The following is a 22,568-nucleotide window of genomic DNA, read 5'->3' as shown; positions in this document are numbered from 1 at the left end:
GAAATAGATTCTATTAGTTGGAAATAATTTATTGCCTCTATAAAAGTTTAAATAAAAGCCCTACAAAAGTTCACATTACAGTCTGATATGGTTTTAAGGTGATAGTATGTTTCAGAGGTAGTACCAGTAAAATAGAATGCAAGTTTGCTAAAATTAGTTACTTAACAAGTTAATGCAAAATAAAATCTCAATGTGGAACAATATATACTCAGTATACACTTTAATGGAACAATCATAATTATATTTCCATGAAAATATCACTTTATTATCTTTTCTCCCTTAGCAAATCTACTATTAATAAAGGTTTGTTTTGGGCAATGGTAGGTTGACTGTAGGCTCATAAGTTATATTATATTATCACCAGAGTGTAGCTTGGTGAAGAGCATGATACAGTGCTGTCTGCCAAGGATAACACCAACTTCAAAGATAAGTGCATTTACTCATCACTTAGGTACTACGGTTCTTATATATAACTCCCTTAAAAGGCTAATCTGTCAGAATTTGGCATTTTTAGGATCTGAATGAAAATCTAATATACATATATATATATATATATATATATGTATATATATTTTTTTAAATAGACGTTATTCCTGGTATACCATCACTACAATGTGGAGGAAGGACAGCAATAAAAGTTTTCAGAATGTCTTTTAAAAATGATCATAAGCTATCAGGCTAAGATGAGGAAACTATTCCTTGGAAAGGGGCTAAATGCTCTCTCCCCCAAGAAAGGGCAATAAAGTCAATCTTAGACTCTAGAATTCCTTTAAATACACAACTTGTGTATTCGCCTACAAATGTACAGATTGCTGACTATGAAAGTGCCATAAAATAGATATTCCTGTCTTTGGAGAAATGGCCTCTAGGACACCTTTTGAAGTCTTGGTAGTATAGAGCACAGGATGCGATTGGGCTGCAGCCTTTTCTTCTCCAACGATAACAAACATTTGTATCACATGATTGCAATGGTAGTACAAAGTCCTGCTGCTATAACTGACCTTACAACAAAACATCCCCAGGTTCCATGAATAGGCCAATTTTCTTTTAAGTTTTCCTTGCATGTGTTAATTTTCCTATTCTCCAGGATAACTGCAGTTCTCATTTTCTTGTGAATAATTTTAGCTTGGCCGAAATTAGGAAGGTACCTTCAGTTTCTTATTTGTTTTGTATTTTAATACGTATTTGGGAAGGTAAATGCTCTTAGATACACATTTTCTGTTTAGAAACTGGTTGGCTATCCCAAGCTGAAAGCAGACATTGAAGCATAGTCAAGAGAAAAAAAAGGTTTTCACATTGGCATCTGTCTTTGTGAGACATAGTTCAGATAGTGTGGTCTGCTTTAATATTGTGTCAAAGCCCTATAGAAAAAAAACACTAGTGGTTTTTCTCCCCATTCATGAAGATGTTCACAAAAGGATTCATAAACTGATATTTTTCCTGCTTTAAAATGTCTCAAAATCAATTCTAATCTATATGTGTGAAAATATATATAATTTTCATAATAGATTTATAAAATACTTAACCTTGACATCTTTTTCATTCTGCCAATTATGACTTTTCATTCTGGATACAGCTATTTGCTTTGGTTCCTGCTATAAAACAAGCACATCTCATTTTAGAAATGTTTTAAGTCCCCTGACAGTAAAATAAATAATTCTGGTGCTGAAACACAAATGCCAAGACAAAAATTCTTAAGTGTACTGTTATGATTTATGCAGTTTGTATTTTAACAGAACTTTAAACAGGGACAAGGAGATCATCTGTGCTTTCTTTCAAAATTGTACACTAGGATACCTTCTAGGAATCACACCTAGCAGAATCCTTCAATCTATTAAACTTTTTAATTAAACAATTTTTATTAATATCCCTGAAAAAAGAAAAAATATAATTTGTTTTGAAGTTTATGGCTTACTGAAGAATCAAAATCCAATGTCCATATAGCAGGAGGTCAATGAATATAATTTAATTTAGCTCAGGTGTGACAAATAAAATCCATTGAGTTGAAAGATGTAGGAGAGAATCGTCTATCCTTACTTTGTAACAAGAACCAACTAAGAAGGGGTTTAAACTGAAACAGAAGAAACTCGAGTTTAAAGATAAACTCAATGACTGGGATGGAGATGTCAGGAGAGACTTGAAGGCTTGGAATTTGTTCATGCTGCCTATATTTGCTGTATATAGTAGGGACTCTTTATCTCATGGATGAATTGGTGTGACTAATAAATTTAATCTTAATATCTGAGGTTCTGTTACTCAGCAGTCTACTCTCTGCATGGAATTTGACTTGTCAGGAAGGAGTACTAAACATTGTTTGCAATGAACCATATGGCTGTCAGCTAAAAGGGAGCATATCTAACAACTGAAATATTTCTGTTAATAAAAGAACCATAGAAATAGGATGGCAGCAATAATAAATGAAACAAATAGCTGACAAAATGAAGGATTATAAATGAACCTTATCTATTTGTGCATGGGGGGAGGGGACATTTCAAGGTCAAAGACATTCATGACTGCCTTTCTGTATTCCTAAGTTGGTATTTGTGAACACCAAGATAAAAATTGGTTTAACTTACAAATTACTTAAATATCTGACAGAAACTTGATGGCCAAGAGAGCCATCTAAGCTACTTCATTAATATTTTATATATAGATAGTAATTTAACCATGCGACACAATTCCGTACTGCCACTTCATAAATATATGACACTGTTTGCTCAGGGAGCAACTGGCATTTTTCCTTCTATAGATCTTGGTAATGCCATCTGGTACCCTGGAAGGGAAGGTCTGCAAAGAACTGTCTACATTGTGTTGCCATTTGGTACCTGCTAATAGAATAACTGGGTAGCATGCACATTTTAGGAGAGTACTCATAGAATAGTATCCAGGAAATCCAGAGGAGAGTGATTTATAACTAAAGTAGTATAACTCTTTTTGGATATTATCCTTGGCTGATGGCTCTGTACAAGCCTCACATGGAAATGAGGTAAATTTTGTGGCAAAGCTGAGTGACTAGATTTAGAAAAATCTTAATGGCTTACCTTGACTTCCTGTTTCATGAAATGTAAGAACTGAAAAAAAATATTATGAAGATGGTGATAAACTTGTAATATTTGTGCAACATTTCATCTAACTCAGTTACACAAATTTACTAGTAGAGGTGAATTTTATCAATATTTTTCATTTGCAGCAATGAAGAATTTCCATTAAGACTAATCTTTTACAATATTTTGTTTCTGTACACTTAATAACTTATTTGATTTCACGTTAGTGAATTATTTTTCCATAGTGTTTCCCCGCCCCCAAACATTTGGATTAGATAATGGAAGGATACCAACAATTTACAATTATATACTAGTAATCACTTCAATTTTTAATCATTAGCTTAAGTCATATTTTTATAGGGGATGAAAAATAAATCCCAAGACTCATCCAGGTTAATTTGAATCATTTTTAGTTTTGTTTTCAATTTTCAGTCCACTTTCCTGAGTAAAAGTGTATGTTAGGAGAAGGAGAGAGAAAGAAAGATGTAATGGCTACAAAAACAATAATTAAGCTTCAGTAATGTTGTCATACGTTTATTTTTGTGTGTTTGGTCAAAACTATTATTAAAACTAAGATTCTTCTATAAAACCAAACAAAAATTTTTCAGAAATTAGACATTATGCATTTCATAGCTAAACTACTCAAAATTAAATACAATTATTTTCCCAGAGTTCCATCAGTTTACCAGTTTGGAAAATACTCTCAAACAATGCTTTTAAATTTCACATGTATTTTTTTGCACTGTAGCCACTATATCTTGTCCATCCTTCACAGAATATGTGGTTTCAATGATACGTTTTTCCAACTGAAGCATTTTGGGGCAACAGAATGCAGTTATCTTGAAATGCACACCTGTTAGGCAGCCAAAAGGCTGTATCATATACCGCCCCCCCCCCATCACAAACTGTCTGAGGCATTTTTCTCTGATAAAGAAGACACACTGAATGAGGTATCATCAGGCTCCAGCGAGGCATGATTGAACTCCATCTCTTCTAGTTCAGGAGGTAAATCTGACAGCAGTGCCTGAGTCAGAAAAATCAATTTTTTTGAATTAGTATGTGGACATATTTTTCCCCAATTTTATGTTAATAGTTGTGTTCCTCTCATGTTGATTTATTCTGACAGATTTAGAGAAAGGAACACATTTTTTTCCTTTCAGGACTTTATACAATATCTTACCTAAAGTAAAATTCTTTATACACTATTAAGGAAGTAACAAAATACTAGATTTTGAGAGTGTGGATTAGGTAGAGTAGAACACCAGACAAAAGCAAAATCAGTAGAGAAATGAACAACTATTCTGCACCAAGTGTTTTGAAGTGTTTGAGATAAGTGATTTCCATACTAGTTTTGAGTGTTCACTGATCACTGTTAAAGAGCTTTAAAATTATATTCATTATTAAAATATTCCTGCCTAGTTATGCTGTCTTTAGAGAACAACACATTTCACAAAATATTATTTTGTATTTCAGTGGGAAGAAGAACTTAGCAGTTAAGAAAGAAGTTCAGCTATTTTACTTTAGGCTAAACTTGAAAAGACCAAGAGATTTTTTTTCTTTTCTCAGGCTATGCCCATATATCTACAGATGGCTAAGCACCCACCAGGGCACAGCTGAACCAGTGAATCTATCTGTGTAATGATGCACCTAGAGGGCTGCTCATTTCTCTACTGGAGTAATTAAGATAAGCAAGAGCCATGAACTAAGCTTTGCCATATGTAATTGTTTTACCTGGAGTTGCAGAACATGCATCCATACTAGAGAAATAAATGATTAATCAAGTTTTATATGGTTGACAGTGCTGATGCCCACTTGACCACAAGAAATTGAGAATTAAATGACTGATTTGCTGCTACCAATACTAAAAATGATGTAGCGTATCTGGGCAATTTTTAGACATCATTACTTGTAGTGTGGGCTTTGGGTGCAGTGGTAAACAAGGACCAAGGGAACAGAAAGAGATTCACGCTTGCCATTACCGAATTAAGGGACAGAAAGACATGGCATACTGGAGAACATGTGAAATGCACTGTTGAAATAAGACAGTACTCTCCTATTCTCTTTTTTAAAAGAAGTGGCAGCTATAAATCCTATACTTTTTTTTCTTATAGCAGAGAGGCAAGATTAGAAACTTTCCCCTTTTTGCCAGGCTACATAAGGAAAGACTAACTCCTTCTGAAAACAAGAGTTGTTATTTATTTTATACTATTAAACAGTTCATGAATTTCTTGCTGAAACTGAGAGTGCTTACAAAACAGTTACCTAGATGTACTACATGCTTTTTAAGGTGCTAGGTTGCAATAATAGGACACAACGACAGTTTCTTCCAGAAGAGTTGTTTACCACTGAACCAGTTCAGGTGAAACAAAGCCTTTGCTGACATTTGCTGATCCTAGTTTATGAGAAATACATCACTAGCTTTAGTTCACTTTGTAACTATGAAGAAACTATATTAGAGAGGGCAAAATGTTCCAGTGAACATTCACTGAACATGTGCTTAGAGTATTGAAAATTCAAGTGGATGAACAGACTAAATGACATTCTAAATTCTAGTGGGGAGACTTTGATATCAAAGAATCACTATTATTTATTTCTTTTCTTTGCATTTCATGTAGTTGACTGGAAAAATGAATATAGTATAAAATAGGAAAACTTTAATATCTGAGTATATTAAACTATAGAGCACTAAGCATAAGGTCTACTTAAAAAATTTCTTTTCAGTAACTTACTGGATTGCAACAATGGCACATTGAACAAATCTTTGGAGTATGCCAATTGCTAGAACTGCCTTCTTCTTAGATACTAACACAATTAACTTTCTTTATTACAAGTTCTTCATCAATCTGTCTTCAGAATCTGATATAATACCACTCTTCCCAAGAGATTAAAGCATTTCCCAAATATATCATTAGTCTCTATAATACTTATTCTAGGCCCTAAGGTGTGAATGCCAAGTTCCATAATGTTAATCATTCTTACCTTCCTTGTAAAGTGGAGAAATTGAAGTTCAAGAAAGACAATTGACCTGGCTAGGATCACATAGTGAATTATCAGGGGAAGAAAGATCATAAGTAATGACTTAGTACAGGGCTAGCAACATTATTTTTATCTTAAAATGTCTATTGATTAAAAATAAAAACCTTTGGGTAATATAATATTTCAGTCAGACAGTATCATATATTTTTAAAGCTTGGACTACTTCATTGGGGTAAAATGTTCAATGGACCATTCATCTCACTCAATTTACCCAAATTAAGATTAATGGAAAAACATGATATATTTTTTAAATGAGAAACCAATGACACACTAGTTCTCTTTTATTAAGTAGAATAAAAATTAATTCCTTCTAGAAATAAACCTCTAAGTATTTCATAGTGTTAAATCAGTAATTTAAGACATCACCTGAATAATTTTTATGTCTTCTGTATTTTGAGACCATGTTTTGAGATCCATTGTATCCAATATCAACTACGAAAATCAGTAGTTTCTATTTGGGTGCTAATTATATAGGCTATGACTTTCACTACAATTTTTGCATAACTTTCTCTTTTTCTCAGCTAACATTTTGTCCATATCTTAGGTGATTAGTCTTCATCATAAGAAAAGTATAAGAGAAGGAGAAAAGTAAAATGTACAGTAGTTACTTTTCTTATTTGTTAGTGGTCTTAGGGAAAGAATGAAGCCAGCGGTAAGGTTAGAATTAGAAAATAAAATGCAATCTGTGTGTTATTCCTAGATGTCAAGAGACATAGACAACTGTTATTTAGCTGGCCATATAACTCTGAATTCAAAACCATGCTATGATTTTTGGGACCAGGACCACACTGCGAGTTGTTCCAATGGTTGGACCTAACTTTGTTTTTTTGTTGTTTTTAGTTATTTAAAATTTACCGTACCCTTGGGACCATGTTCAAGACCACTACCTTATTCTGTAAAATCTTTAGTTTAGGTTTCTAAAAAACAAACATATTTTCAGCATGCCATGGAATATGCACAACTCACATAATAAAGCAATAAGCTTAAATAAAGCTGGCAAAGGTAACTGAAGACTACTGTCTTGGAATGTCTGTGTGTGTGTGTGTGTGTGTGGCACGGGGGAGAAAAATTCATTAAACTGGACACATAATGTACATGCTTGTTTAAGCCTCATGAGTAAATTATTTTAGTTTAAATTTTGTGGTTCAGTACTTCAGTTAAACATACAAAGACTTTGTCACTTTTTTTTAAAAAAAGGAGAATTTTGAGATGCTAAGAATCTAATCTTTTCCCCTGGAGATGGCTGGGATGGTATGTGCAGTCTTGCTTGGACATAAGGGACAGATTTTTGTGCTTTTGAGATTCCTTGCTGAATAAAAATCTCCGAGCCTGTTTCCTAATCAATGGTTACCTGTGTGACATACTATGCATATTCAACTTTTCTCACAAGTAATCAACATAGCCATATACAACTTAGAAGCAAATTTGAAATCATTTAGTATTGAATGGAACATTTATTATGATTCTATAATTATTTTTAACAAGCTTAATACGTTATTATACAAATTTCATATAAAAATGAAACAGAAAATATAATTTGAGAGGAATTTATAAACAAAAATCCACAGTGACAAACAAAAGATATTACATTTCATCTTTGGGGTAGATGAATCAAATACTTTAGTTAAATTAAGAAAAGTAGATGATGAACTGTGGTCACAAAGAATTTCACAAAGCAATTCCACATTTTTAGTGATGAGCTACATATCATAAAATAGAAGGCATTTGAACATTTGCAAACTCTAGTAGGGGCTAGAAGGTAATTGAAATCTGGAAGAGAGGCAAATAAATGCCTTATGTCTTTCGTTCACAAAAGGTCCCCAAATATGTGCCTCGCTAGTTAAGGTAACTGTCTTTATAAAAATTTTGAGAATTTCTTTATAATTAATTTTTTTTAAATCCTTATTTAAGGCGAATTTGGAATTAAAGTATGCTAATCAGTTATTTTGATTTTCCACTAAAGTTGCACACAAAATCTGAATATGCACTCTCAAGAAAACTGTGCTGAAAAAGGTCATAAGTAACAAATCCTTCCTTGATGGCAAGCAGCAATTAAGTATGAAAATAAAACAAAACAAAAATAAATATATATATATGAAAAACCCAAGTGTGACATGCTGTTTTTCAAGATGATACATTACAGTTTACTATTCTCTTCTGGCACCTACCTGCTGTTGTTCCTTATTGTCAGCTTTCATAGCTAGTATCAAGCTTCTAACAAATGTCTGAAGTTTAAAGTATTTTTGCTTTTGAATTTCCAGCTCATTTTCAATGAATCTGACTTCTTCATTCTGAAGGAGAAAACATCAAACAATATAATTACCTTCTGCAAACCTAGGAATGTATATGGCTGATGCATAATAAAATTCTAAAAAAGCAATCAAAATAGGGGGACAATAAAGAAGATAAAATTTTAGCAGAAAGAAATATAAAGCACAGAAAGAAATTATCCTGCTACTCAAAGGCTGCCTTTTTAAGCAAATCACCAACAGAAAAAAAATTGCAAGGTCAAAATCCAATCAAATGAATTCCAGTAAGAGAAAAATCAAGAAACATTTCCCTTCTTGTAAAGACTCCTCCTATATTAAACCTAATTAGCACTTGGATTAGGATTAAGAATAGAGAGAGCCCAATTAACCCCAAGTAAAGAGCAATTGCAGATGCAGTAATTCTGAATGTACCATTCACAAAGCTAAATACTGAGAACTAAAAAGATTATTGTTATGTACCAAAGAGAGACTGAAATTATTAGTAAGACTAAGTAATAATTACTAAGACTTAGTTTGCTGAGCACTCCCTTGTCTTTATGTAGGAGCCTGTTATTCAGAAAACATCTCCAAATATACCACTGTATAACCACAAATTTTAGACCCAGTCTCTCTTCACTATTTTTGCTACCATAGTTGTGTAGGTAAAAAAAGAAAGAAAAAATGAAAGAAAGAAAGAAAGAAAGAAAGAAAGAAAGAAAGAAAGAAAGAAAGAACCAAAACAGTAGACCAGGATTTGAGAGGATTTTAGTGTCAAGACTACTGAGAATTGTGTAAACTTGGGCAGGCCAATTAAGTTCTCTGCAACTCTGTTTACTCATCAGTAAAGTGGATATAATACTAGTAATCTTTGATAAGTCTAGCTTTGAGAGTTATAAGTCTCAAAGAAGATAATGACCATAAAAGTGCTCTGAATAGATTAACTACTAAAGCTACAGTAATCAAGAAATCAAGAAAGTGTGGTATTGGCAAAAGGATGGATATATACAACCTATATTTTAAAAAAAGACATAAACCCTTACCTCACATCATGTACCAAATTTAACAAGAAATGGATCATCCACCTAAATGTAAAACCTAAAACTATAAAGCTTCTAGAGGAAAGCAGAGGAGAAAATCTTGGTGTCCTTGGGTTAGGCAAAGATTCTTCAAGAGATCACAAAAAGAATGCAACTTAAAAGAAAGACTTCATCAAGGTTAAAAAAAAAACAACCAAAAAAATATTTGGTCTTCAAAAGATACCATTAAAACAATAAAAATGCAAGCCACATATTGGGAGAAAATATGAGCAACTCACATATCTGATAAGGACTTGCATTCAGAACACATAAAGAACTCTTACAATGCAATCATCAGACCAGAAACAGAATAAAACACAGGTAAAATATTTGAAAGCATACTTTATCAAAGAAGATACAATAAACATATTAAAATGCTTAATACATCTGTCATTAAGGAAATGCAAATTAAAACCACAATAAGATACTACTACAAACATACTACAGTGGATAAAGTTAAAGAGACTGATAATAGCAAATAAAAAGTGCTAGTGATATAGGACAGTTAGCATGTCCCTAGGTAGACAGGGTAGAATAAACAAAAACAGTCATATCCTAAAACTTCAGGTTTTGAAATCACTCCTTCGCTCTAGGACATAATATAACAAGGCCTTGAGGTTAATCATAAATTTCATCTTGGCCTGACAAATGGAGCAGATCTGATAAAGAGTAGGATACTTTGCTAATTCCTTTAAGATGGGCAAGCAGAACAAACCTGGTAGACGAATTTCATTAGAAGGCACCAGTTCCCTTCTTCAAACAAATTCCCATCTCCAAAAAGCTCTCCTTCCCGAAACAGGCAAGGGAAGGTATAAAAGTAAGAGCTTTTGCCTCAGTCATGGGGCACCCCCCATTAGGGACCCCCTCCCACTCGGGAGCTGCAACCTCTTCTCCTGCCTCTAATAAACTATCCTCTTTTTAAAACTTTTTGCCTCTCCCTGGTCCATGTTTCCATTCTTTGGCTTCATGAGACATGATCCTGGCCCACACTCAGAAATCACCTACATCACTAGTGGGAATCTGGACTAATTAGATGTCTCATACATTGCTGTGGGGAGTGTAAAATGGTACTTCCCCTTTGATAATGTTTCAGCAGTTTCTTACAAAATTAAACATACTCTTTTTGCCATCTGACTCAACAATCCTACTCAGGTATTTACCCAAGGGAAATGAAAACACATGCCCACAAAAAGACATGCATGAATACTCATAGCAACTTTCTTGATAATAGCCAAAAAATAGAAACAACACAAGTGATGATCAATAGATCAACAGATTGTGGTTGCGGTTACACAAGTGTGTCCCCTTCTCAAAATTCATCTAACTATATAAGGAGGTAAATTTTATTGTGCAGACATTATATATATAAAAAAAAACCTGGAATAAAGATGAAATATAGAGAGAGGAACGTCATAGGAATGGCCGCAGCAGGACACACTTTTTGAATTCTCCTCCGGATCTTATCACAAACGGGAAATATAACCCATCAAAGGACTCTCTACTCATCATGCAGAACAGCTAAGAGACTCATGCAAGGATTACTTGAAGGTGCGCAAATTGGGTGAGCAGGGAAAGAGGGAAGGGAGCAGAGTGCAGATGTGGCCCGCATCTGCAGCTGTGGGGACGTGGACTGCATCTGTATCTGTGGAAATGCAATCCGCATCTGCGGCAGTGGAAACGCGGTCCAGTACTGTGGCTGTGAGGATGCGGCCCGCACCTTCGGCTGTGGAGACGCAGCCCAAATCTGCGGCTGTGGAAACACGGCCCGCATCTGCGAATGTGGAAACGTGGCTGGCATCCGCAGCTGCAGAGACACAGGGGATCACCGGACAGAACAGAGAACACAAAAGCCAGGAGGAGGTCTCTTTCCCTGTGTCCCACAGCTGATCTCTCCCGCAGAGGGGGCAGCTAGTTGGGCCCTAGGTCGGACAAAGGACACAAACTCCATACCTGGGCCCCTACCCCCCACTCTTCCAATCCTACCCCCGCCTTTCCAGAGACTTAAACTGGCCCCTGAACTGAGGAGTAGTGTCAGATTACAGAGGAGCTTTAGTGCTCAGGCTCTGGGAAGACTGGCAGGCAGCTCTGACCCAGGGAAGAGGCTGGGAAGAGTGTGATTTTTGCTGGGCTTGGAGAGAAGAGACTCCTCTAACCCCAACCACCACCTTTTCTGGCATGCGGGAAGAGTATGACACGGCTAGGCTGGGAAAGAGAAGACCCCTTCATCCCCAGCCCCCAAATTTCTGGCCTGCCTAGGGCAGGGCAATTACATCTGGGAAGACACTCCCAGGGATCAGCAGTAAGCAGCAGACTCAGCTCCTGGCTTTCAGCAGCTCAGAAATCTCCCGCCTTCCACACACACACACACACACACACACACACACACAGAAGAAGTGCCCTAAGACTCAAGAGAACTGGACACAGGGCTACTGATGCTACTCTCAGTTCGCATATGTGCAGGCAAGGGCAGAAACTGCACTGACTTTGTAAAAATTACCAGCCAGACCCATCAGCCCCACAGATCTAAATCTGCAGTCCCAACGTCACTCTGGGCACCAGATGACCACCTCTGCCTGCACAATACACAGGGGACTCTTTGGTACAGCAGAGGACAACCAGGAGATTACTTGGTGGGCTTAAGCCAAGACTGACTCTGCTTTTTGTTTTGTTTTGTTTTGTTTTGTCTTTACATCTTTGATATCTTTGCCTGTGTTCAGTGGGGGTTGTCGGTTGTTTTTACCTGTGAAGATATTTGATCTTTCCTTTGTAGTTGTTGTTGTTGTTGTGCTTGGTGATTTGCTTTGTTCTGAAATTGTCCTATCAATGCCCAGCTTGAGAGGCACAAGATTCAACATATCCAGAGGCCAACTGTGGACCAAACGAGTACTACCGGGTTTCACCTACAAGTCACACACCCAGAGGGAATTCTCTACAGGCACAACAGCCCATAGAGGCCAAACCACATTTAAGCGGTCAACCCTCACACAGCAGAACACCATGCTGTGGGCAGAGCCAAGTCTCACAACTAGTCAGCCTAGGAGTTAACCCCACCTACTCACAAGCGAAAAGCAATTAAAGATCTTCTTTAACAGAACAATATACACAACACAAGAGTCACCTTTGGTGCACACGCAGAGGAGAAGAACGAAGTAGTGCAAGTCAAATATAAAGGACACATACTACATAAGATAACCCAGCAAGAAATAAAAACTCTAGGGGATATACCTAATATATCAAAGCAAACACAGAGTGTCAGCCAGAATGGGGAAACAAAGAAAGAAAAGTCCCAAATAAAAGAACAGAAGAAACCTCCAGAAGTGCAACCAAATCAAACAGAGGTAACCAATCTATCAGAGACAGAGTTCAGAACACTGGTGATAAGAATGTTTAAGGAGCTTAGAGAAGACATAAAGAAGGATATAGAAATCATAACAAACAAAGCAATTAGAACTAAAGAACACAATTACAGAAATAAACAACTCACTTGAAGGAATTACCAGCAGGTTAGATGAAGCAGAGGATTGAATCAGCAACATGGAAGACAAGTTAGCAGAGATCACCCAAACAGAATAACAGAAAGAAAAAAGAATATAAAACAATAAAGATAGTTTAAGAGACCTATGGGATAACATCAAGCACAACAACATGCGCATCATAGGAATACCAGAAGGTGAAAAGAGGAAGCAAGGTATTGAGAACATATTTGAGGTAATAATGTCCCAAAACTTCCCTAACCTGATGAAGGAAACCAACATACAAGCCCAGGAAGTACAGAGAGTTCCAACCAGGATACACCCAACTAGGTCCACACCAATGCACATTATAGATAAAACGGCAAAGCTTAAAGAATCCTAAAAGCAGCAAGAGAAAGACAGAGGGTTACATACCTGGGAATTCCCATAAGACTATCTAATGAATTTTCTACAGAAACATTGAAGGCCAGGAGGGAGTGGCAGGAGATACTCAAAGTGATGGAAAACAAAGGCCTACAACCTAGATTGCTTTATCCAGCAAGGCTATAATTTAAAGTTGATGGAGAGATAAAGAGTTTCCCAGAAAAGAATAAGCTAGAGGAATTTATTACCACCAAGCCAGCATTGCAAGAAATACTAAAAGGACTTCTGTAAATAAAAGAAATATGAAAACAATCCAACTACAAATTTTTAAAATGGCAATAACTATGTACATATCAATAATCACATTAAATGGAAATGGATTAAATGCTCCAATCAAGAGACATAGGGTGGCTGAGTGGATGAGGAAGCCAGACCCTTGTATATGCTGTATACAAGAGAGTCACCTCAAATCAAAAGACACACACAGGCTGAAAGTGAAGGGTTGGAGTAAGATATGTCATGCAAATGGAAGCGAGAAAAAAGCTGAAGTTGCAATACTTATATCTGACAAAATAGACTTTAAAATGAAGAACATATTAAAAGACAAAGATGAGCACTATATAATAATAAATGGACCTATCAGACAAGAGGACATAACCCTAGTAAACATCTGTGCACCTAACATAGGAGCACCTAAATATATAAAAGATATATTGACTGACATAAAGACACAGAACAACAGTAACACTATCATATCAGGGAACTTCTGAGAACACCTCTGACAACAAGGGACAGGTCTTTCAGACAGAAAATCAATATGGAAACAACAGCCTTAAATGATACATTGGACCACTTGGATTTAATGGATATTTTCAGAGCATTTCACCCCAAACCTGCAGAATACACATTCTTCTCAAGCGCACATGGAACATTTTCCATGATAGACCATATGTTAGGCCACAAAACAAGTCTTGATAAATTTAAGAAAATTGAAATCATACGAATTGTCTTCTCTGATCACAGTCCTATGAAATTAGAAATGAACTACAGGAAAGAAACTGGAAGACAGCAATTCCTGGAGTCTGAATAACATGTTACTAAATAATCAATGGGTCAAATCAAAAGTTATCTCGAGACAAAGGAAAATGAAAACACGATGACCCAAAATCTATGGGATGCCGCGAAAGCAGTCCTCAGAGGGAAATTCATAGCATTGCAGGCCTACCTAAAGAAACAAGATACATCACTAATCAACAGTTTATCTTCACACTTAAGGGATCTGGAAAAAGAACAGCAAAATAAGCCCAAAGGGAGCACAAGGAATGAGATAATAAAGATCAGAGCCGAACTAAATGAAATCGAAACCAGAAAAACAATACAAAAAATCAATTAATCCAAGAGTTGGTTCTTAGAGAAGATAAACAAAATTGACAAACCTTTAGCCAGACTCATTAAAAAAAAGAGAAGACCCAAATTAATAAAATCAGAAATTAGAGAGAAGTGACAACAGACACTACAGAAATACAAAAAAAAAAAAAAATAAGAAATTACTATGAGCAACCACGTGGCAACAAATTTCACAATCTGGAAGAAATGGACAATTTTCTAGAGGCGCAAAACCTTCCACGGCTAACTCAAGAAGAAACAGAAAACCTGAATAGACTGATTACCACCAGGGAAATTGAATCAGTAGTCAACAATCTCCCAACAAACAAAAGCCCTCAACCAGATGGCTTTACAGTTGAATTTTACAAAACGTTCAAAAAAGTATTATCATTTATTCTCCTCAAGCTCTTCCAAAAAATCCAGAAGGAGGGAAGACTCCCAAACACTTTTTACAAGCCACTATCACCCTGATCCCCAAATCAGACAAAGACACGACAAAAAAAGAAAACTACAGGCCAATATCGCTAATGAACATAGATGCAAAAATCCTCAACAAAATATTAGCAAACTGGATTCAGCAATACATTAAAAAGATCATACACCACAAGCAAGTGGGATTCATTCCTGGTATGCAAGAATGGTTCAACATCTGCAAATCAATTAATGTGATACACCACATTAACAAAATGAGAAATAAAAATCACATGATCGTATCAATAGATGCAGAAAAAGCTTTTGATAAAATCCAGCAGCCATTTATGATAAAAAAACCCTTAAGAAAGTGGGAATAGAGGGATCATATCTCAACATAATAAAGGCCATATATGATAAACCCACAGCTAACATCATACTCAATGGGGAAAAGTTAAAACCATTCTCTGTAAGATCAGGAACTAGGTAAGGTTGCCCACTTTCTCCACTTCAATTCAACATAGTGCTGGAAGTTCTAGCCACAGCAATCGGAGAAGAAAAAGAAATAAAAGGCATCCAAATTGGAAAGGAGGAAGTAAAATTGTCATTATATGCAGATGATATGATACTATATACAGAGAACCCAAAAGACTCCACCAAGAAACTATTAGAGCTGATAGATGAATTTAGTAAAGTAGCAGGATATAAAATTAATATTTGGAAATCAGTTGCATTTGTATATACCAATAATAAAACATCAGAAGGAGAAATTAAAAAAAGCAATCCCATTTAAAATTGCTCCAAGGACTATAAAATACCTGGGAATAAATTTCACCAAAGAAGTAAAAGACTGTACTCAGAAAATTATAAGACACTGAAGAAAGAAATAAAAGAAGATACAAATAGATGGAAACACATACCATGTTCTTGGATAGGAAGAATTAATACAGTTAAAATGTCCATACTGCGTATGGTAATATACATATTCAATGCAATTCCTATCAAATTACCAACGACGTTTTTCACAGAAATAGAACATATAATACCAAAATTTATATGGGACCATAAAAGACCACGGATAGCATCAGCAATCTTGAGACATAAGAACAAAGTGGAAGGTATAACAATACTTGACATCAAATTATACTACTAGGTTACAGTAATCAAAACAGCATGGTACCGGCATAAAAACAGACACATAGATCAATGGAACAGAATAGAGAGTCCAGAAATAAATCCATGCCTATATGGCCATTTAATCTATGACAATGGAAGCAAGAATGTACGGTGGGGTAAAGACAGTCTATCCAATAAGTGGTGTTGGGAAACCTGGACAGACACATACAAAAAAATGAAGCTGGACTACCTCCTTACCCCATATACAAAAATAAATTCAAAATGGCTTAAAGACTTAAATGTAAGATCTGAAACCATAAAATACCTAGAAGAAAATATAGGAAGAAACTTCACAGACATTACCCAGAGTAAGATTTTTACTGATATATCCCCTCGCTTGAGGGAAGTAAGAGAAAAAATAAACACGTGGGATTACATCAAACAAAAAAGTTTTTTCACAGTAGAGGATATCATCAATAAAAGAAAAAGAGATCCTACTGAATGGGAAAAGATATTTGCCAATGATACATCTGATAAGGGGTTAATAGAACAAATTTATAAAAAACTCACTCAACTCAACTACAAAAAAACAAACAACCTAATTAAAAAATGGGCAGGGGACATGAAGAGACATTTTTCTAAACAGGACATACAGATGTCAAACAGACATATGAAGAAATGCTCAACCTCACTAACCATCAGAGAAATGCAAATAAAAACCACATGAGATACCATCTCACCCCAGTCAAAATGGCTATCATCAATAAATCAACTAACAACAAGTGCTGGCGCAGATGTGTAGAAAAGGGAACGCTTGTGTACTGTTGGTGGGATTGCAGATTGGTACAGACACTATGAAAAACAGTATGGAGTTATCTCAAAAATCTGAAAATGAAACTTCCTTATAATCCAGCAATTCCACTCCTAGGTATCTATCCGGAGAAATCCAAAACTCCAACTCAAAAATCTTTATGCACTCCTATGTTTATTGCAGCACTATACACAATAGCCAAGACATGGTAACAACCGAAATGCCCATCGGTAGATGACTGGATTAAGAAGCTATGGTACATTTATACAATGGAGTATTACGCAGCCATAAAGAAGAAAGAAATCTTACCATTTGCAACAACATGGATGGACCTAGAGAACATTAGGTGAAATAAGTCAGGCAGAGAAAGACAAATACCATATGATCTCACTTACATGCGGAATCTAAAGAAAAGAATAAGTGAATGAACTAATCAGAAACAGTTTTGGAGACAACGAGGAAAAACTGAGGGTTGGTAGATGGGTGGGGGTGGGAATAAAGGGGAAGGTGAGGGGATTAGAGAACAGTCGATAACCACAAGATGGCTATGGGGTTTTGAAAATTAATTTGGGGAATGTAATCAATAATGTCGTAAAGATTTTGTAGGGTATCTGATGGACACGTGTCCCATTTGGGAGACCACCTCAGGGATGATGTAGATGCCTAATCATTGCACTGTACACCTGAAGCTGAACAATAATGAATGCCAACTATAATTTTACATATATATGTATATATATGTATATATATACTTACAAGAAGCGGAGTACAGTATTAGGAACAGAGACAGTGGAAATGTAATGGCTCTGTGCGATGTCAGAGGGATAGTGTTTGGGGGGAGGGAGGTTCACACAGTGTGTGGGATATAAATAATAAACGTCTAAGTATTACTTTGTCTTGTGCATTTGAAACTAATAAAAATGTAAAAAAAAAACTGATTAAAAATTAAAAAATAATTTTTACCCAGCCCCTGTGCCAAAGAAACATGAAAATAGGTTTTGAGTATTCCTTGCAGCTGGAGAATTGGTCTCAGAAAGCACAGCACGAACTTTAACAGCATTTGTTGAAAAAGATTTATAGAAGACATTAAAATTAGTTAATTCTATGGGCATCTTCGTTATTTCAGTTGAGAGGATACAGTTGCATTAATGACATTCAATGTATGGACGCGTTTACTGCATCAACTATTTTATCAGCTCCGTTTAGAACTTTTTTAACCTAATAAAACTGCTTCATTTTCAGATCCTTTAATATCAAGTGAATCATCTGCAAATGATGATTCAAGCTAAATTCCTTATCCAAAGGCAGTCTACAGTAATCTAAGTTACCAGTAAGCATTATAATAAAATTCAACATGCTCTTGCCATAATACATTTGACTAATTCTAAGTTTTTGTTTTAGTATTCATTCATTGTCAGAACAATAGTAAAGTGCTGACCAAGAAATCTTCTTCAATAGAGGAGATATCTATCATCATTGTCTTAATGTCTCTTTTGAATGCATAGTCCTTTTGAGCTGCACTCACAGTCCATTAAAATATTTTAAAAACATTAATTCATATTTGCAAAAGTCAAGAAGCATCTTTTGGTATGCAGATCTCTAATTTCTCATGCAAATATTCCTCCTCCACAGTATTTATGGAATGTTTGAAAAACGTAAACAGTTTTAAGATAATTTAATATTGCAGACATTTTCTTCTCAGATTTGCTTTTTGCAAATCTATTAAACACTTCCTAGATTACAGGCAGTACTTTATGTGTGCTTTAGAGATTTCCCTTAGCAAATGGAGTATTTGTAAGAGGAGCCTAGTAAGGTAACATCAGTTACTGAATTTCAGAAGACAAGATCTAGCTCATTTTTCTTGTTAAAATCTTCCTTACATTCCCAGTAAGGTTTGTCAAGTCTCTTCCAAGTTGATTGTAGGGAACATTCAAGGCTTTATGGGACAAGAACTTTGATCCCTAAGCAGACTATTAATGGCTGCCAAGCCTGAGGTGTTATTTTATGATATAGTCACTCATGCCTCAGGGAATGAGCTCACCAACTTGTCTCATAAGCATTTTGGGTTAGTTAGAACTCCTAGCAATATGGATATCTAGGAATATATTTCTTTTTTTTTAAAATTAATTTTATTGGGGTGACAATTGTTAGTAAATTTACATAGATTTCAGGTGTACAATTCTGTATTACATCGTCTATAAATCCCATTGTGTGTTCACCACCCAGAGTCAGTTCTCCTTCCATCACCATATATTTGATCCCCTTTACCCTCATCACCCACCCCCCACCCCCTTACCCTCTGGTAACCACTAAATTATTGTCTGTGTCTATGAGTTTTTGTTTCTCATTTGTTTCTCTTGTTCTTTTGTTGTTTTTGGTTTATATACCACATATCAGTGAAATCATAGGGTTCTCTGCTTTTTCTGTCTGACTTATTTCACTTAGCATTATTCTCTCGAGATCCATCCATGTTGTCACAAATGCTCCTATATCATCTTTCCTTAACGCCGAATAGTATTCCATTGTGTATATGGACCACAACTTCTTTATCCATTCATCTATCGAAGGACATTTTGGTTGTATCCATGTCTTGGCCACCGTAAACAAAGCTGCAATGAACATTGGCGTACACATGTCTCTATAGAGAAATGCTTTTATATTTTTGGGGTAGATACCCAGGAGAGCGATTGCTGGGTCATATGGTAATTCTATTCGTAATTTCTTGAGGAACCTCCACACTGCCTTCCATAGCGGCTGCACCAGTCTGTAGGAATATATTTCAATCAGAAACTTCACTATGTCAAAACTGAACATTGCTGGTTGCATAGTAACACATCAGAAACATTCTTTTATTTTTTTTATAATGAATCCCAAGAATCATGGGATACTGTTTAATTTAGTGTGGGGAAAAAGTTATAATGATCCAGCTTCTTGTCTTAATTGATTTTATATAAACAAGTGCTTGCACAATAATGTATTAAAAGTATTTCCAAGAATACTTTAATTTATTCACTCACTCAGAACTAGTTTCTTGACACCAATGGGCTAAGCACAGATAACATAGATAAGTAAGGTCTCTGCTTTCAAGAAGCTTATGATGAATATGCTTAAGAAACCAACAAAATGATTTTGATCCCAAAACAAGGAGTACTAATATGTGTATGCAAATAGAGTACAATAATGTTCTCTGAAGAAATATTAAATTTCCAAACTGATAAGGCTGTTTCAAATCAACATCCTAAAATCAGCAGTGTGAACTGCTATAGGAGGTTTCACTTACACTTGCTTTATAATTAAGGTAACAAAAGTCACAGATGAGGTGAACTGAAATATTTTTAATAATGCTTATAAAGCATATATTTTATATATAGGTGCTGATTTTTGAGTCAAAAAAGTTTATGCAGGATGCTGATGTGTTATAAAAGGTATCCCTAATAGGGTAGTGAAGGACCTCTTGTTCCCACAGCAATGGAAAACACTGGATCATTAATTGTCCGTTAGGTTTCAATGAAAATGTTACTTAACATTTCTGGACTGGACTCTCTGCTCTGCCCTGGTCTTCCACTTCAAACCTTCTCTAGTGGGTTAGAACACCAGTCCTAGAAAGAATTCTCAAGTTCTGGGCCCAGACCTATTTGAACTGTTTGAGTGTTAAGTGGAGCACACTTAATGGCTGTGCAATCCAGTCTTCTCATCTATAGTTTCCATAGCCTGTGCCAAATGGTGGCTTGTAGAGCCACTTGAATCCTGCACTAGGCATTTAGAAATATTATATGATCATGTAGGGGAGATTAGGATGATCTCTTGTACTTCAGAACCAACAACTTTACAATTTTATTAGTTGGAAATACAGTTTGAATACAGGATTATATTGTGCTCTTTGACACTCAAAAATAAATTTCAAAAGATAATTTTCTTCTGTGTTTACAACATTCAATATTTTAAAGTCTGACATGTTACGATCATTTGGAAAACAGAATCTGTTGCATAACTTTCAATTATAGTAAAAAAAATTGAGGAAATGACAGTGTTGTATTTTCTGATTAAATGCTATTTTCTGTTAATATCTAAGTACTAGTCTCTGTTTTGAACTCTTATGATATTCCAAGGAAAGAACTTTTGTTCATGGGAAGAATGATTGTGTGGCCCAAACTTCAGAAGACCCCAAAGTTATCTTCTAAGATAGGATACTGATTAACAAAAGGAAAGCAATTACACATCTATGCAGAAAATATATGAACATATAGACTGATAACTTATGTCAAGATTTAATAAATACAAAATTATGCATGGCATGCTGTCAAGGTAAGCTTTTCAGTTTAGTAACATGGGCCATTATAAAAAGGATGATGTATTACAGAATTGTACACTTGAAACCTATGTAACTTTACTAACAATTGTCACCCCAATAAACTTTAATTAAAAATAAATAAATAGATAAAAATAAAATATGCAGTTAAAAAAACAACAAAGAAAAGGTCATCTCTATTCATATTCATTCTGTATTTGCTTTAGGGATTGTTTTCAAACTTATAAAACAGGTATACAATTATGTTTAAAAAATGGTCTTCAATATAATGTATGGTTTCACTTACAAGTGGAATTTAAAACTAAACAAAACAAAACAATGACCAAACAAAAATAAAACAAAAACAGACTAAAAAACAGAGACCAAAGGTATGGTTAACAGAATGGAGAGGGTGGGGGATGGGTGAAAAGGGGAAGAGGAATATAATCAATAATATTGTGATCAGTTTGTACAGTGAAAAATGATTACTAGAATTAGTTGTATGATCACATTATATAAGGTATAAAAATGTTGAATCACATTGTACACTTGAAACTAATATGACCAATGTAATATTGTATACCAACTATACTTAAATAAAAAGATTTAGAAAAGACAAAAAAATTGATCTTTAGAAGTTGCAATACAAGATAAAATTAGCAAATAAAAAATCTGGAAAAAATTTCCCCTTTACCACCATTTAAAAATGAACATTGCCAAAAGAAAAGAAAAAAGAAAGAACGTTGGCTTTAAAAAAGCATTGCCTGTGCTCACTTTGGCAGCACATATACTAAAAAAACATTGCCATAAATTTCACATCAACCACCGATATTCACTGCCCCACCTTCTTGTACACAATCAATAGCTACTCCCACTCAGCATCCTCTATGCTTATAACCATAACCACTGAATAAGCCAGAATTAATTAAAATTCCCGTTACCCTGACTGATATCCAAGTTGCAGAGGGAGTCGATGTGGACCCCCAGGATGTTTTACTTACAAAATGGCAGTGAAATAAACCAGTACACAAGTACTATAAAAGTTATCCTTATTTAATGGCTTTTGTTAATGAATTCACATTTTTAAAATTAAATTTATTGGGGTAACATTGATTAGTAAAATTATATAAGTTTCAAGTGTACAATTATATAATGCATCATCTATATATTACATTGTGTGCTCACCACCCAGAGTCAGTTCTCCTTCTATTACCACATATTTGACTCCCTTTTCCCTCTTCTACCAATCCCTCCAGCCCCTTACCCTCTGGTAACCACTAAACTGTTATCTGTGTCTATGAGTTTTAGAATTCAC

At 35.2% G+C, this 22,568-nt stretch overlaps 1 protein-coding gene across 2 annotated transcripts in view; it reads right to left on the bottom strand.

Annotated features, from left to right (window-relative positions):
- Positions 1 to 76: 76 nt before the first annotated feature.
- The window catches only part of HDX (highly divergent homeobox), a 217,687-nt gene continuing 195,195 nt past the window's right edge, over positions 77 to 22,568 (bottom strand). For both annotated transcript variants that reach the window (XM_081043668.1, XM_081043669.1), the window contains 2 exons: positions 8,249 to 8,371; positions 77 to 4,068 (listed from right to left, as the gene is read on the bottom strand). In XM_081043668.1, coding sequence (XP_080899794.1) covers positions 3,943 to 4,068; positions 8,249 to 8,371 — 249 coding nt within the window. In that variant the 3' untranslated portion in view covers positions 77 to 3,942. The remainder of the gene's footprint in view (positions 4,069 to 8,248; positions 8,372 to 22,568) is intronic.

Source organism: Rhinolophus hipposideros (assembly GCF_964194185.1).
Source record: "Rhinolophus hipposideros genome assembly, chromosome: X".
NCBI lineage: Eukaryota > Metazoa > Chordata > Mammalia > Chiroptera > Rhinolophidae > Rhinolophus > Rhinolophus hipposideros.
This window is presented reverse-complemented; position numbering and strand designations above follow the sequence as displayed.